At 37.1% G+C, this 18,602-nt stretch overlaps 1 protein-coding gene across 2 annotated transcripts in view; it reads right to left on the bottom strand.

Moving 5' to 3' along the window:
- Positions 1 to 7,063: 7,063 nt before the first annotated feature.
- Positions 7,064 to 18,602, bottom strand: part of HTR2A (5-hydroxytryptamine receptor 2A) — a 59,927-nt gene continuing 48,388 nt past the window's right edge. The window contains exon 4 of one of the 2 annotated variants that reach the window (XM_069063602.1): positions 7,064 to 8,044. In XM_069063602.1, the coding sequence (XP_068919703.1) occupies positions 7,248 to 8,044 (797 nt within the window). In that variant the 3' untranslated portion in view covers positions 7,064 to 7,247. The remainder of the gene's footprint in view (positions 8,045 to 18,602) is intronic. The other variant, XM_069063601.1, reaches the window with a different exon arrangement.

Genomic DNA, 18,602 nt, shown 5'->3' with positions numbered 1-18,602 from the left:
ATAGTCCAGAAAAGAAATGTTAGGGGCATGAATTCAGATGGCAGCTATGTAATTGAAAAGAAGATATGTTGTGAAGGTACTTACTTGGCAATGGACTGAATTTGTGGGATTAGTGAGAGTGAGGATTTGAAGATAATACCACAGTTGTGAGCCTGTGTGATATGATAATGCCTTGATAATAATAAAGAAGTTGGGAAAAGGAGAGCAAAAGGAAAGAAAATAAATTGTGTTGTGTATGTGTTGAGCTTTAGGTGTCTACCAGACAACCAGTTCAATATATACAAAAAAATAGTTGTTGATGCAGTGTTATATAGATGAAGGTTAGATATGTAGATTTAGGAGTGAGGGAGGAGACATTTGGTCATAAGGGAGTAGACATTTGGAGGTGGGGAATAGAGTTTGTTGCATTGACAACTGTGGAATGGGTAGTATATGACATTTACTTGAAGATAGCTATTATATCCACTCTAAAATTTCTGTTTTCCAGGATCATATCCTCAATTTCTTCAACTAGTTCATTAAGTCTCTTTGCTATCCTGGGTGATCTCCTTTAGATTTGTATTATCTTCCTTTATCTTTTACTTGGGAAGTTGATTTTTTGAACCCATGTTTAATACCATATTTCTTCCTACTAAATTTCATCTTACTAGATTCTCCCCAATATTCTCTCCTGTCAAGATCTTTTTGAATTTTGATTCTGTTACTCAGTGTGCTAGAAATCTCTTAATGTTCTGTTATCTGAAAATTTGATAAGTATGCCACCTTTATTCAAGTTATTGACAACAATATTCTATGTCAGAGCAAACCACAGATCCTTGGGGTAATCTGCAGGAGACCTTCTTCCCAGGCGATAATTGAGCTTTCGGCTAAGATCAATTATAGTCTAATACTAACACAGGCTCTTCATGTAAATGTGAAAATAAAAATGTCTCAGATTTTAGTTCTGAGGAATTTGGGAAAAAAATGTCTACTATCACATCTGTACATAGAGCTATGTCTTACGTCATCAAAGATGTAGCAGGGCTTCCCTAGCAGTCATAGACTCATATAACTTTATAGGTGAAGGGGATTTAGAAGATATTCTGACCTGAGGAGGAAATTGAAGTCCAGAGAAGTTGTGGTTTGCTCAAAGACACACAGCTAGAGGTTAAGTTCAGACTAGAAGATAGGTTTCTGACACTTAGCTCCGTCTTCATACCCAAAATGGGTATAAAAACTACCTACTCTCCAAATGTGTCTGACTAGGTTGACATATTATGGTATACATCTTAGTGAATATTAGGGTTTAAAAAAAAGATAAATATTTTTTTCCCATTGTTTACGCTATTCCAAGTGGTCCAAATGTTCAAGAAATAAGTTTTATGACATAGTAAACAAGATTGGCACAACATATCGGGAAAAGAGATACCTATATGGTATGATATGAAGGGCACTAGGAAAAATCCTTGACTGAAAAAATACACCTTCCCCAACCTGGTGGCCCCTCTTTTCTCTCCTCTTCTTGTCATGTCACTCAGATATTAGGGTAAGCTTTTGGATTAATAGGTATTTTAGATAGTTGTGAAAGTGAAAATACTTATTCTGCTCACTTTGTAAATGCAGAAACTGAGTAAAAGGTGTCACATTTCTAAGGTTACCACAGCTATCTAGGTGGAAGTTGAGTCAGTTTTAACCATGAAAACATTAGCTATACTTAGTTCTGATCAATTCATTATCAGAAAACAGGTCCCTAAGGGAATGGGACAGAGAAGAGGCTAGTTTTGATTGGGGAGGAGTCAGACAATTGGAAAACTATTAGGTCCTGAAGTAAGCCAGAGGCCTTAAAATATTCAGTGCCTGGGGGACAAGGGTGGGGGAAGATAAGAGAAACAAAAAAGAAAAAGATATTTGAATGATACCAAAGACAAAAGTTGCCCAGCTCACCTTGGGCCCCAGTGTTTTTCTTCTTTAGCTATGTAATGCCTTGGGGACTTGCTGATGAGAGAGCTCTACTTTTTATATTTCATAAATCCCTTCTACTCAGGGAAAGTGAAAGGTAGAATTGGGGAAATTACTTTATTAAAATAAACTTTCCTGACTCCCTTCAATTTTGGGTTGAAATATCCTAGGGTATTTCAAGTAAATATACTTTTCAAATTTATGTACATATAATGACTGTGTGATCCTGGGCAAATAGATAAAGGTTCTGGTCAACTCTCTAAGACTGTCTACATTGGTAAACATGTTTTTTAATCAGAACTTCTTTAACCAATGTATTCACATAACTAGGACAAAACCTAGTACAGATAATTGCCTCATTTTTACATGTTGGTTTGTGTGCATAAATGCAATGCCCAAACATTTGAATTGGAGGATGTCATTTGCAGAGCCATGACAAGACATTTGGCAGGCAGCAATTGAAAATTGTACTTGACTCTTCTACAAAATCAATATCTAAATGTCATGGTTAGGAGACATTTAGGGGAATTTTCTAGCCTTAAAATATGCTCATTTGTTAAAATTAATATTGAAAAGCATCCCTCATGCTACATTATAAAGCTAAATTACCTCTTTATTACCAGCTCTGATTAACTGCATTTTCTAAGAGAAGATAAGGTAGATAATAGCAATAAATTATATAAGCAAGGGTGTGACTTCTATTCCTTTCTCCACAAGGACAATAAAAACAGGGTTTCATAGCTCTCCAAATATTAAGACCCTCTAAGAGGCTTAAGGTATCATGTTGTTTGATCCTCAAGTCAACGCTATGAGGCAGTTGGAACAAATATTGTGCCTATTTTTTTTAGATGAGTAAGATGAAGATGAGAGGTTGGGTGACTTGGACAAGGTCACACAACTAAAGTTAAAGAGTGAGGACTCTTGATTCCAAGTATAATGAGTTGTATAACTTAGTTCCAAGTATAATGAATTTCATGTTCATATCAAGAAGAGTACATTGGGGCTACACAGTAGATGATTAATAATCACTTAATTTAATATTGGAACCACCAAGTAATTTTGTCAGACAGGTGATAATAGTGATAGTAACCATGATAATGTAGATTTTTAAGATTCATTTTTATATTCCTTCCACATGACATAGAGAGCTTAATAAATGTTCATGCAATTAAGAAAAAGAAAATTAAGGTCATAGAATTATAAGTTTAGAACTAGGAGAGAACTTTGGGGAAATTGAGTAGAACTCCTTCTTTCATGAATAAGGAAAGTGAGGTCCAGAGAGGTGAGGTACATTGATCAAGGTTCCACAGTGGCCAAAGCAGAATTTGAGGCCAAGTCTTCTGACTCCAAATTTGGGACTCATTCTGCTGTATCTTGGTTCCTCAGAATGATACAGGGCAAACCAGGCAGGCTGAATCTTCATAATCCTGTGTCCTCTTTGCAGTCTCCATTGTGATGATGCAACTATAGACACACACAGCACTGCTATTCATTCACTTTCAAGTATATTTTATTTACAGTCATTCCTTGAAATCCTAAATTTGCTTTAATTACACTCCATACACAAAATAATTTTCACTGTATTTGTTGCATATCATATCATACAGAATAATTCAATGCTTTATGAATACTTTCCAGTGACGCACAAAACGGCAACAGCACCATTTGCTAAAAGCAGCACAGTAAGTAACTTGGTTGGCTAGAATAGCACTTTTTAAAATGACCATGAGATGGCACTGTGGTCAAGCAGATTAAATATATGCGTTCTGCTCCTGAGAACTTTTCATTGAGATGGTGATGGCATTTATCCTTTTACATCGTGTTAGAAGGATTTACCATATGAGTTTTACTAAAGGAAAAAAGAAATAAAACTTGATAATCTGAATAATACTATTGCTTGAGTGAATCCTTTAGAGTCAGTCTTTCAAGATCTATCAGTTGTCCAAGGAGTCCGGGTCATTATGGAAAATAAGAATTCACTGGAAAAGATAAAGAAACCCCCTAGACTGAGATTATAAAGTGCCCTAAGGTTTTGATTTATCTGAGACCAATAAACCAGACACCTATGTTTATATGTAACCTCCTTCACAGTAGTTCTTCCTCAATGCTTTATTATGGTGTAGAGTGAAACCACTATAGTTCTCAGTGGCTGCTCCAGGGGAGAGCAATCTCTGGTAGACGCTTGCCAGATGGAAGGGTATTGAGTTCAGAACCAGCCAGAGACCATATATTTCTCCTCCAGCCTAGTAGACTGGCCACCAGGTGATGAATGTCACAGCAATTGACAAAGACCAATTTATCAATATATAAAGAGGTTGCTGTACATCTGTGTAGGTGGAGGGAGCACCCAGAGCCATGGAATCACAAATGCTTAAAGAATTGACATATACACATATATAATTTGTACATACACATGTATGTGTGTTCATGTACACATATACATATACATAACAATATTCTTTCATTTCCATCACAATTATATTAACATGGAGTTCTCAAATTAAAGACAAACTTCCAGTTTATAAAGAAGCTGCTGGCACTATATCACTTTAATCTGTTGTGACAGTCAAGGGATATATATATATATATATATATATATATATATATATTAAAAATCTTAGAACACAGTTTCACATTGAAATATACAAAATACAAACATGCCCATATGTGTGTGTATATATATATGTATATAAATACAATTTGTTTTCATTAGTTTCTTTCTCTTCCTCCATATAAATATATAAATATTGGATCAATTGTTTGAACATATTTGTGTATATACATATATACATAGCCATCTTTATCTATCTATCTATCTATATATATAATAAAAGATGTGTACTTCATGGAGAGAATGAAAAACACACTGATAAACTGATAATATCTATATAGTTGTCAGGTAGCTGTCAGGCAATAACTATGTACATTCAATTCAAGATAGGCTATATGGGGGTAGGAATTCCAATTTTTCTCTAATCTACATAAAGAAATGTGCAACATTACAAATGAAGGCAAAATTCATTAAACAAGAAGTTTGGTAGCATTTGAACTTTATCCAATACATCTATATAACCATTAAAGAAAAATTCAGATCAAACACAGGCTTGATGTCAGCTGCATACTAGATAGTCTAGCTTTTGAGTTACTCTACCATTACTTCAGTCAATAATATATCTTGTAGGACATAACTATGGGATTTTTCCTTAAAGCAGCTATAAATTACAGAAATGACAAACCCCCAGGAATTCTCTCCCCCTTCTTCCCCATAATTCACTTGAATAATCTGTTCTGAAGGCCTGGGGTTGGGGTGGGGAGAGTGAGTAATTCTTTATATCTCAACAGAATTGGCAATATGAGATCTTCCTATTGGTAACCACATATCATCCTATCTATTTCAACAGCAATCACAGTGGTATTTGACCTAGTGTAATAGTTGAAAGGATCATGATCAAGGTATGCATAACCTATGTTTAAATGACCTTAAAAAAAAACCCTAAAACAGAAAACCCTTTAAAGAAATAACAGATCCTCTGCTGTTATACATAGTCTAGCATCACTAAATAATGTGAAAATAGATCTTTTTTTTTTCTCCTAGAAAGAGTGAACAAACTTAAGATACAATAATACTTTACATTTTTAGCAATGTAGATTGGGTCTATTGTAGGAATTGGAAGGGATCTTAGTTGTCACTTCTTAAGTATAATATCATTTCTTCAAGGGCAAGTAATGTTTTGTATTGTAATCCCAGATGCTTAATAAATGCTTGTTGATTTCAGTAGCCCAAATTGCTCATTTTGCAAATGGGAAAGCTAAGGCCTAAGGAGGTTAGGTGACCAATTAATAGTTACATTAATGCTAAATGGAAAAGCCAGTATTGAACGCATGTCCTTTGGCTCCAAATCCAGAACTCTTTCAAATACATCGTGATGCTTCCTAAATAAGACCATTGTTTTCAAATGTTACGTTATTGTTTGCCTAAAGATGTTTTCTCCTTTCTTGCTTTGGTTTTCTACCTGGGGCTAATAGCCTGGGTGTTATAAATAAGGCAGAGTGTGAACTTAATGCCTTAATGACTTATCAGTAGGTTTTGGTTCACAGGATTTCTCTCAATGTACCAGTAGTAACTTTTTTGGGGGTGGGTGGGAGCAGGGAAAAGAAACCAAAGTGATTCCCAGGTTACCTTTTTGTTAATGTATGTGAAATGAGCTAAAGGTGACATCAGTTCTCTTTAATTTCTGCTATTTTAATGACTAACATGAATAGGCTCATTTCTACTGATTAGTATTGATTGTAAAGACAGCTGTAATGACTGAACACATCCAGTGTAGCATGATCTTAGTCATGGCCTCAGATGTTGCTGTCAAGAATCATCTGCTCTGGTTCATTTCCAAAATTTTGTTGTTGTGGTCATAAAGACACAGCATCACAGAAAAATCAAAGGCTATATTAAGAGTAAGTAATCTTTTCTAAAAACAATTTCTATAAATCTATTTCGTAGTATGAATAAGTTCTTTCCAAAATATCCAAAATCTAGCATGAGGACACAGGCGACATTCAGAATAAAGCAAAGAATTTTTTAAAAAAAGGAACTGGAAGTAGTGTTAACTGAATAACATTTTACAATTTCTGAGAAAAATTAACTTGAAATGCAGCATATGGTAAATAGCAGAGAGCTCACTTATATTTTAGAATGGCATCTGAATAAATAATATTAATAAAATATTACCAACTTTTCTATATAATTATTTCATCAATACAATTATTATTATAAGACAAGTACCCTGCGTGTTTTTTTCAAAGTATATATGTTGACAGATTAATTAACATTATCCTTTATGCCAAAGGTTCTAAAAATATTCATTATGTTCAAATTTCATTTTTTTAAATAATTATACCAGAAAATAATGAATTCAATCCTATGCTGTCAATAAATGATGCAGTAGCATAGTTTTATTTTCAAAAGTAAAATATCAAAATTGATTTATTTTGTGGTCATTAAAATTGTACCATAAATGGTATTTGCCTTTAAGAAATATATTTTTTAAGATATTAAAAAATAAGTTTAGTAAAGGCTATGCTTAAAATAGCTGAAATTCTTTATGAATTTCTTTTATCTTTTTAAAAAGATGCAATTTTTATGGTATTTAACTCTGCTTTACATTGACAGAATAACATGAGGAATATGTTGATGCTATTGATGGGTCTATTAGACTGGCCTAATTTTTCCAAGTCTTTCTTTTCAATTAGGTGAAAACTTTCTCAGTCTATACTCCATTGTTGCCATAGTAGCCACTCACTGTCAGCTATGATCACACAGAACTAACTTTTTCATTCACTGGGATGACACTGTCCTTGGGTGAATTATCTAAATTGTGTATTCCAATATCAATCCCAGTATAGTCTTTATCTGTTACCTCAGAGTCTTTCTTTTCATCCTTCTGTGTCATTTGGGCTTTCCTAGAATTGTAAGCTAATGCAGGTATAGTGTTCACTAAAATCAATTGAAGAGGTTTCTTGTCCTCCTTGTACTGACACTGTATATAACGAGAAAAAGCAGACCGGTAAGTTTTATTGAACAGTGTGTACACTAATGGATTGACAGCAGAAGAGAGGTAACCAATCCAAACAAATACATTCAGTAGAATTCCAATGATATTTTCATTGCATGATTTCTTGCAGATGACTGCCATCACATTGGTGATGAAGAAGGGGCACCACATTACAACAAACAGGAAGAAAACAATACCAAGAACTTTAGAAGCCTTTTGTTCATTGCTGATAGACTGCATAGTCCTCCTTCCATAAGACACAGGTTCCTTGTGCAAGGAACGCTGGAAGAGCTTTTCTGAAGACAGAGAACTTTGAGGGAGGAAGCTGAAAGATGACAATTTGTTCTTTGTGCCAACATCATTCACACATAAAGTAGCTTCTTTCTGAAGTGTCTTTATTGTTAAAAAGTAGGTGATCACCATAATGGCTAAGGGGATGAAAAACGACACAAAAGAGCCAATCAGGACAAAGTTCTCATCAGCCAGTAAACAGCTCTCTTCTTTAAAGACTTTGGAGTCATCTTGTAGGCCAATGACTGGAACTGGCATTGATATACCTTGAAATTGATCAGAAAAAAGAAGGTTACTAAGGATGATCTCAGGTACAAATGTAAAAAGATTGTAGAAATTGTATTTAATATTCATTGTTCAAAGAACTGTACATAGTAAAATGTTAAAAGTAATCATTTTTGTTAAGACTTTCAGTTCAGAGAGCTGTTTTAAGGTAAATATTGCTTTACATTTATTTATATAGTTAACAATGTTAAAGAAATTACAGTAGATACTGAGTTTAATTTGATATCACTTTAATGAGGTAACTATGTGGCATAGTGTAAAAAGAAAATTGGATTGAGAGTTGGAAAGACCTGAGTTTACATCCTGCTTCAGACATTTATTGGTTCCGTGACCTTGGACAAGTAACTTAACCTCTCTCAGACTCAGTTATCTTATCCATAAAATGGTGATAATGACACCTATTTCATGGTATTGTTGTAAAGATCAAATGAGATAATGTGCATAAAGTATTTTGTAAACCTTAAAGTTATATCCTTGTTATTCAATCTGTCTGACTCTTTGTGACTGCATTTAGGGTTTTTTTGGCAAAGATACTGGAGTAGTTTGCCATTTCCTTCTCCAGCTCATTTTACATATGAGGAAACTGAAGCAAACAGGGTTAAGTGACTTGCCTAGGGTCACACAGTAAGAGTCTGAGGAGAGATTTGAACTCATGAAGATGAGTTTTCTTGACTCCAGGCCTGGTCCTCTATCTGCCTTAAAGTTGTGGCTATATCTATATTAAATCTATATGTAAATGTTACTATTACTAATCCATCTTTTGTAATTAAAATGGATTTCAAGTTAAAACCACTGAAAAGAGCTACCAAATAGAAAACTACTACACCAAAGACAGAAGAAAAGCAAAAATCACTTCCCAAATCAGTTTCCTCATTGACACCCTTTACTGTGTCCAGGTAATACCAAATTATTGATCATACATGTATGGGAGCTCAATACTGGCTCTCTAAGTCTTGGGTAACTTACGGGGCAGTGTCTAGGGGGCAGAAGTAAGTGCCAATTGATTTGTCGGCTGGGTGATGATCCATATATCACAGCAGCTTTCTTGTGGTATGGGCAATTGTTCCCATGTGCATATTGTCCAGGCCAGTGCAAGCTGATGACAGCTTGCTCCTTTTTTTTTTTTTGATTGATGGAAGAATTGAGGTGATTGGAAAAAAGGAAAAGTGAATAAAATATTACACTTATTTTTTCTGTTCTATTGAGGTTGATTCTTATGTGACTGGGACATTACCTTTTCCCTTCTGAGGGAGAATGGGAGTAATTTCCTTCCTTTTCCTTTTCCCATCTCTTCTGTTATATTAAAAAGTGACAAGACCATTCCTTGCAGCCATACTTCGAGGAAACATCTGTTAGCTGTATTACTTAAATCAAGACTAATCAGAGTAATGTGACAGAATTGGAGAATATCATATGAGAATTATTGTGCCAACATGCTCTCTGCATTTGCCTTACTCCTTGTCTAATTCATTTTGGAAACTGTACACTAGAAATGTTGTCTAGGTAGACCAGAATTGAACTCTGTTATTTCCATGGGGAGGAGCAATGAATAATCAATCAAGAAGCATTTTTAAGTGCCTACTTTGTGCCAAGAGCTGTCCTAGGTATTGAGGATGCAAAACCAAAACAAAAAAGTTTCTTCTCTGAATTAGCTGACATTCTTCTTCTTTTTTTAAGTGTGGGAAGGGAAAGCTTATATAGAGAGAAGTAGAAACAGAATATATAAAGAAGATGCAAGACTTTCTTTCCAAAAACAAACAAAACCCAAATGCATTGACCAGCTTAGCAAATACAGAGATCTGCTGTCAAGTGAAATTATTAATATTATCATTTTAATGACTCAGTCTTCCTATCTGGACTTAATAGCCCAGGATGGAGGAGCCCAGGCTATTCGCATGCCTCTCCTCACTCTGACTGGCAGAGGAACTTTGATTTGGTCTAGTTCTTCCCTGGGTAGGGAAGAACTTTACCTGCTCTCCTAGGGTATCACGATACTGACATTGAACTTAGTGAATATACTCAATTGGTTTAGCTTGCTGCAGCTTAGAACTCCTAAATTCGAGGTCTACTAGTTTTAGTCTCCCCAGTAGTTAGGATTACAGGCATGTATTACAATGCTTGAGTCAGTGAAATGATTTATTGATATCTTTTGTTAATAATTCCTATTGGTTGACAAGGTTTAACATTTTTCCTTTTCATGAAAGATTCTTGAAGTGTTCTTGGGATGTCGGGGAGAATGGGGACAGTTAGAATCAGAACCATGCTAAAGGACAATTCAGCATGATTATGGACCACTTTCACCTTGCCTGATATCTAGTGTACTTATTATGGTCTCGTAGGTCTACCTACTACCCATGTTCAGTCTAGTAAGGTGACCAGGAGATCAAAGAGCTGGGGCCCTATAGCAAATCTTGGCCTTCTGGACAACTCTTCCTTTTTCCTACTCTACAGAGTGCTAATTGTAATGAAGAATTAGGATAACATTGCTAAGAATGCAGTGCTTCCTTCTTCCAGAATTTGAACATAATATAGTAAAGGGGAGATATATCATGCGTTTATCTATAGTACAAAGTCTTTGGTAATATAAAGAATGAGTGGATCTCACACTCTAACCCTTCATAATTATTCATTCTGGAGTTCTTGATTCATTTTCCCTTGCTCTAACCTACTTTGGCTGTGTTATCTGCCAGCAAGGCCTTATCAATATCAGAGGCAACACCTTAGAAATGGAGCTTCTTAAACTGAAAAAGTTAAATGATTTTGACTATGTATCTTTTAGTTTAAAAATGGTAGAATGATTAATTAGCTCCTTTCCTGATAACTATAGCTTGCCTAGTCATTTTCATTCAGCAAGTATCTTTAATCTTTTTATTTTCTTCCAAGCTTGGTTTCAATTATAATCATTATTCTTAAGCATAGTAAATTAATATTGTGTTCAGTGTTGGGTACCACATTTTAGGAAGAACGTTGAAAAGCTGAAGAGCATTCAGAGAAGGGTGATTAGGATGGCAAAGAGCCTGGGAAGAGTCATATGAGAATTAGCTGAAGGAACTGGGAATGTTTAGCTTGAAGAAGAAAAGACTTGGGTGGGTGGGGGCATGCTAGTTCTCTTCAAGAACTTGAAGGCCTGTCATATAGAAGAGGGACTACCCTTGTTCTCTTAGGCCCTAGAAGATAGACCTAAGAATGATGTATTAAATTGCTGAGAGACAGATTTGGGTTTGATGTAAAAAAACCAAACCAAACCAAACCAAAAACTTCCTAAAACTTAGTGCTAACAGAGAGTAGAATAGGTTGCCTCAAAAAACCATGGTTTTCTCTCACTTGAGGTCTTCAGGCAAAGGTCAGATAAACACATGACATATGTTGAAGAGAAATTCTTATTCAGGCATAGAACAGGCTGGGTTAGATGGCCTCTAAGGTCCCTTCCAACTCTGATATTCCATGATTCTGGAACTGGGAGTTAGATGAACTGGATAATATTCTAGGTCTCAGTTCCCATGCTTATTTATGTTTCTAAACACACGTATATGCAATCAGCACATGCACATCCAGCTATATTTATGTGCATATATACATGCATGCATACACACATATAAAAGGCAGGAATGTAGCTGGAGGGAAAGGGGTGTTTTAGCTTGGCTAGTACCCAGGGGGGGTGTAGTGTGGACCCTCCAGAGGCTGAACTCCATTGGAAGAGCCTTTAAGAATTCAAGGTCACCACAACATCATGATGAGACATTAAAGGAGGCCTGTATGCATAGTTATATTCTTTTCTCTTCTAAACAGATGAGATGTAGTTGAAATGCTTATATCTGGGGTCAGAAGAATCTTGGTTGGTTTCTATCCTTTAGCATAGATCTGCTTGTCTTTTAGATGTGAAAGTATTATGCACATTTGTAATTTTTAGTTTCATTTGAGGTGAAATTGTTATGCATGGATGGTCTGAACTTCTGGGTGGGAAGGCCTAGTATGGTTCCCATCCTTATATTTTTTTGGAGGAACCTTTAGCCTCCATTTCCTCTCTACCTCCAACCCACTATAGAAAGAGTAGATTACTTAATAGTAGGTAGTGAGTAGTAGACTACCAGGTAGTGCAGTGTTGGATTTGAAGTCAAGAAGACCTCAGTTCAAATCCTGATATGTCCTCAAATGTGATGTCCATAGATTGAAAGATCTGACCAGTTCTATCAAGCTAGAAAAGCTTGGAATAGTATAGACCCAGAGATGGACTGTGTGTCTGTTGGTAGAGGACCAACCTAGCTAAATCCATGGAGACTTTTCCCTGGGTAATGAATTTTGGCAACTTGTGAAAATCACTAGCTAAGGTGTGGAAAGGTGGTAGGGCAGTTAGGTTGCACAGTGGGTAGAACGCCAGGCCTGGAGTCAGGAAGACTCATCTTCCTGAATTCAGATCTAGCCTCAGATACTTACTAGCTTTGTGATCCTGGGTAAGCTACTTAACTCTTTGCCTCAGTTTCCTCATCTGTAAAATGAGCTGGATAAGGAAATGGCAAATCACTCCAGTATCTTTGCCAAGAAAAAACCAAATGGGGTCATGAAGGGTCAGAAATGACAGTAAAAACAAGGAAAGGTGATGATCAACCTTGACTTTTATCTTCGTCAGAGCTAGAAATTTCAGACAAAATGTTCAAAACTTTCCTGAGAAGTTCATTGTTGAGCATTCCTATCAGATAGAGGCTGTTCCTCCCTAACCTTAGTTTTTGACCTTTTAGGTATTTGAGTATCCATAAAACCTGGCAGTCTTTGTCATTTGCTTTTTGGAGAGAATTTCTCCTGCTGGTCTGACTCTTGTTTTCTTTTCCTTTTCCTCTCTTTCTCACAGATTATGCTTCTTATGTGGATTCAGAATTTGAGATGCTGAATTCCCAGTTGTCAGGGTGACACTCAATGTGATTCAATTTTCTTCCACAAACATTAACCATTCACCTGTTACACGGAAGGCATCATGCTAGGATGAGAAATTGAAGGCAAAAATGAAACATGCCCTCCCTGCTTTTGAGGACTTGACATTCTTAGGGGGATGTAGCTAGTATATCATTTTAATTTTAGCTCCTGAGCCTCTGAGCAAGCCAAAAAGAGATCTCAAAGCTTGAAAGTGAAGCCCTACCTAGTACGAGGCTGCCTCACTCTCAGAAAAAATCAATCTAGAGGCCTGACTTTGTGTATTACATCCAAGGACTGAACATGGATTTATTGGGAGGTTTTGCTATGAGCATAACAAGTAGTGGGGTGAATGTCTTCTCAGCTTCCCGAGGGAGCCCTTTTGGCAAACTGAAAACTTCTGGGTTTTTGACCAGACTGTCACAGTGGGAATTGTTACCTTGTCTGAGAACAATGTTTGGGGCAAGGGATGCCTTTGCTGGATGTATTAATGTTGTTTACATTATTAATTTTGTTATTCTGATTAAAGTTTTATATAATAAGTTCTTAAAGTGAATCAGGGAAACACACAGGTACTGAATTGAATGGGAGGAGTTAGCAGTATTTGAGAGTATTTTGACATATGACTGGATAATCCATACATTAAAATTCTTGACAAACAAGCACAAATCTCAGGTGCCACCTACCCACCCCTTTGGGGTGGAGTGATAGGAATAAATTACCACAGAGTCCAAGGGAGGCCCCAGGAGTTATGACTGATCTCCTAGAACAGATGTATCAAACATGGACTCAGTGACACTTCTTTTTTTTTTTTTTTAAAGCAATTGGGGTTAAGTAACTTGCCCAAGGTTACACGGCCAGTTTTTTTTTGTGTGTGTGTGTGTGTGTGTGTGTGTGTGTTAAGTATCTGAGGCTGGAACTGATCCTGGGTCCTCCTGACTCTGGGGCCGGCACTCTTACTCACTGGGTCACCTAGGCGCCCCCAGAGTGATACTTCTAAGTAGAAGCAAATTAAAACATAACTGGTAAATGTTTAATAGAATAAATAAAAATACAATATGTCATAAGAAATGATAATTTGTGGTTTTATAAGTCAATAATTATGCAATAATGCTTGCAAGGATCTGTTTTTATTTGAGTTTAATACTACTGCTCCAGACCATACCCTGGTTGGTGCAGTCAGATTAAGGAAGAATTGTGTTATTGGAGCCAAAGAAAGAGAATATCCAGAGAATATTCAGAGATTCAGCAATGTAAAAAGCTTCAAATATGACAAGGAATAAGAGGACTAAAAAAGTACCATTGGATTGAGCAGTCAATATAGACAGTTTAGAAAAAATAATTTCAGTAGATTGGTGGGGTAGGGAACCTGATTGCAAGAGATTGAAAAGTCATTGTAGGGAGGCTAGATGGCTCAGTGAATAGAGTACCAGCCCTGGAGTCAGGAGGACCTGAGTTCAAGTCTGGCCTCAGACACTTAACACAAAGACTAGCTGTGTGACCTTGGGCAAATCACTTAACCTCAATTGCCCTCCAAAAAGCAAAAAAAAAAAAAAGGCATTGTAATGTGAGGAAATGGAGGCAATGAGTATGGGTGACTTTCTAGGAGTCTGTGAAAAGAGGACATATAAGATGAGAGTTTGAAGAGGTGGGCAGTGTCATATGAGGGTTTTTTGAGGATGTGAAAGGTCCATGAATATTTGTAGGTAGTGTGAAGGAACCAGGAGATAAAGGTAAGAGGGAGGGAGGGAAAGGCTGAAGAGATCAGATCCTGGAGCAGGGTAGGATAGGGGTGTTGAGTCTTAGAGTTGCCCTTGGAAAGGAGATGAGTCTCTTCTTCAGAGACTAGAGCACAAGAAAGTTTGGAGGTTTTGAAGGAATTTGAAATCAACCACACTGATTCTCCATGCTCTGTTCACTTAAAGTGACTCTCCATCTCATTGCCATGCATTTATATTGCCTTGGAGGTAATTAATTTTCTTATTGTATAGGTAATATTTTTGCATAGGCAATATCCTAATTCTTGTATCTAGAGACAGGGAGATAAGAAAGAAACTATCTTTTCAAGATAGTTCCCCCTATTCCCTATTTCCATCTGTAGGTCCACATTAAATCTTTTATCTAGTCTTTTGGAGAACCAAAGCCCTTTTCTATCTGGGAACAAGACCCATTCTCATGTCCACCTAAATTTCTGACTCAGTCTCTATTTGTTTGGTGTCAGATTGTTCCCTGGCTTGCATTTCCTGGGGCCAGCATTTCCCTTTGGTTCTGAGTACTGATCATTTTATTTAATTCCCAATGTGAGGCAATGTGTTAGGGGGAAAAGGCTTTGGAGGTAAGAGGCCTAGCTTTATTAATGACTAGCTGCATGATCTTGGACTGTTATTTAACTTCTTTGAACCTCAGTTTCCTCATTTGTAAAATGGGGATAATAATATTTATCCTACCTACCTCACAGAAGTGCTGAAGGGAAAATGTTTTTATATATCTTAAAACTATAGCTAAATAGGATTAGTGAGGTGAAACTCTTTTCTTAATCAGCATATCCTAGATTCCCATCAAGCTGTTTTACTCATTTCCTTCCATACAAGACCTCCAAAAACCTTTTCATATTCTCTTCATTCCCATTGCCATCATTTTACCTGTGAGTCTGAGAACTCCCTGTTTTCCCCTATTCAGGGATTACTACACTGTCCTTTTCTTTTTGGAAAGGAAAAATGGCTTATAGAGGAAGACCTATGAACATTTGTCTAGAGAACAGTAGTACAGTACAATATCAGTTGTCTACTTCATGCTAAACCAGGCATACCTCCAAAACACAAAAGTTCTTTTTCTTTTTTTTTTTAAAGCAATCAGGGTTAAGTAACTTGCTCAAGTTAACTTACACAGCCAGTTATTTCTGGGTGGGTGGTAAGTGTCGGAGCCTGGACTCGATCCCCAGGTCATCCCAACACTGGAGCCGGTGCTCTTACTCGCTGAGCCACCTGGAGGCCCCTAAGCAATTGGGGTTAAGTAACTTGCTCAAGGTTACACAGCCAGGTGTCACAAAAGTTCTTAATGAGATTTTTGTTCCACTGGGGAGTGAGGAGAGGAAAATCCGATATCTTTCCTAACTAACCTTATTTGAATGGGAGACTTTAATGCTTTTGTAAGATGCCCCATTGTTGTTGTTGAGTAGTTTCAATAGTGTCTGATTCTTCATGACCCCATATGGGGTTTTCTTGGCAAAGTTACTGGAGTAGTTTGCCATTTCCTTCTCCAACTCATTTTATAAATGAGGAAACTGAGGCAAGCAGAGTTAAGCGACTTGCCCAGGGTCATATACCTCAATGTTTGAGGCCAGATTTGAACTTAGGAAGATGAGTCTTTCTGTTTCCAGGCCTACTACTCTATCTACTGTACCATCTGCCCTATTATGTAAGAACAGAATTCAGGAATGATTGAGCTGGAAAGCATTCTTAGAGATCACCTAGGCCAAACTCCTCATTTTACAAATGAAGAAACAAATCCAGTAGAATGTAAGCTCCTCAAGGGCAGGGATTGTTTATTTTTTTTTTTCTTTGTATTCCCAGGGCCTAGCCATGTGCCTTGTACAATTAAGCATTTGATTAATGCTTTTTAAATTTGGATTGGATTAGGAAGTGGGTTGCTTAAAGCTATACAACCAGTATCAGACTCAGAGACTCAAAACCAAGTCCTCTGATGCCAAATCTAACACTCTTTTCATCACACTCCTTAAAAGATAAGAAGTCAGTCTAACCTTGGCAGAGTAATCTGGATTTGCCAAAAAGATCCTCTACATATTTCTGTCTTTTTATTTTTTGTAAAGAACTTGAAAAGGAGCTCAAGGGCCATTTGATGAAACTTCTAGTGTTCTAGATAGGAAAAGTGAGGGCCATAGAGGAAAAATACCTTGGCTAAGGTACAGGGCTTAGTAGCAGAGCCAGCTGTAGAGCCCAGATCTTTTCAGAGCATTAAAGACTTAGATTTGAAAGAGTTTTTTAGATCATTTTGTTCACCCCCCTCCTCTTACTTCATCTTTTTTTTTATGTGCCCTACCCCTGCTGTTTAGTTAGAACACTTTGCATTTGTTTTCCCTCTTTTTCTACTTAATATTTTAAAATTTATTCATTTATTCATTCAATTTATATAGTGTTTACTTCTGAGGAGCTCTGAGTATTGTATGAAAGATAAGTGGATCCTGAAAATACCCCAGTGAGGGCAGTGCACAGAAATGGGACTAGGAGACCAATCCAAACTATTCACCTGAAGAAAGAGCTCTATTCTGTAACCTGTAGACTTAAAACTTGGCCCCCTAAAGAGCTCCATCCCCAGTACAATCTATTCAAGAAGCAACAATTACAGTTTATTTGAGAGCAAACAAGAAGACTGGCCTTTGGGGATATGCAAAATAACAAAAGAGGAACCCTTATTATGAATAAATATCTCATTAGGCAAGGCAGAGAGTAACTTTCTGACACTAGGAAATCTAAGAATGTGGAGTTTGATAGAGGTTGAGTAGGGAAATCCTGATTCAGTGGTTTCCACAGAAAATGTGCCTCTAATTTTAAAAAGATTTCAGAGCAGGAAGGGGTCTTAAAATAAATGAATGAGTGAGTACATGCATTTATTAGACCCTCTTTTTCTATGGTCATATAGCCCCAGCTTAGCAGTTGTGTTTACAAAGGAGCCAAAAAGACTTGAGATGAGGCACCCGCTGCTGATGGTGGAATGGGCTCACCTTACTTCCCAAGCCTACTACTCCCACTTTTGGAAAAGGGGTTCCTGGGTAGGAGACACTGAAACAAGAGAAGCTGTGCGAGCAGGAAGGAGAAGCAAACACAGATACAAGTGAGAGGTGCAGGGTGTGGTGAATGGATGCTGAAACCTGGCTAATGCCAACGCCACCAATTGCAGTGGGTCTGGCTGCTGGGACACCTCCTCCATCTCTCTTCAGACAGGAAGTTGACTGTTCTTGTGGACGATCTGCTCACTTTATTTATTTTTTTTCATTTTTTTTTTCAGAGGGGAGAAGGCAGGGAAATTGGGGTTAAGTGACTTGCCCAAGGTCACCCAGCTAGTAAGTGTTAAGTGTCTGAGGCTGGATTTGAACTCAGGACCTCCTGATTCCAGGGTGGTGCTCTATTCACTGTGCCACCTAGCTGCCCCTGTCTGCTCACTTTAACTTGGCTTTCTTCTGAGCTGAGGAGGCTTTATCTTTGTTTTCAAATATGCCTTTTGATTTTTTAGGCTTTTAATTATGACTTAAAATGTCAGTAATGTCCTTAGCCTGCTGTACTTTGTTTATTGTTCATGTTGTATAGAACTGGGGTTCTTAAGCCCCCTCACCCCTTCCCCCTTTTTATGGCATAGACACATGGCAGTTTGGAGAAGCCAAGGGGCCCCTTCTCAAAATAATGCTTTGAAATAATTGAAGGAAATGGTAAATGTCAGTTAGACGTTAGTGAAAACAAAGATGTGATTTTTTTTCGTCCACCCAAATGTACAGACCTTCTGATGTAGTTTATGTAGTTCTGGTTAAGTACTCCTATTACAGGAGAGAGAGAGAGAGAGAGAGAGAGAGAGAGAGAGAGAGAGAGAGAGAGAGAGAGAGAGAGAGAGAGAGAGAGAGAG

This window comes from Petaurus breviceps, unplaced genomic scaffold, assembly GCF_028583685.1.
Source record: "Petaurus breviceps papuanus isolate PSGF00001 unplaced genomic scaffold, PetGlider_PUasm1.0 90594, whole genome shotgun sequence".
Classification (NCBI taxonomy): domain Eukaryota; kingdom Metazoa; phylum Chordata; class Mammalia; order Diprotodontia; family Petauridae; genus Petaurus; species Petaurus breviceps.
This window is presented reverse-complemented; position numbering and strand designations above follow the sequence as displayed.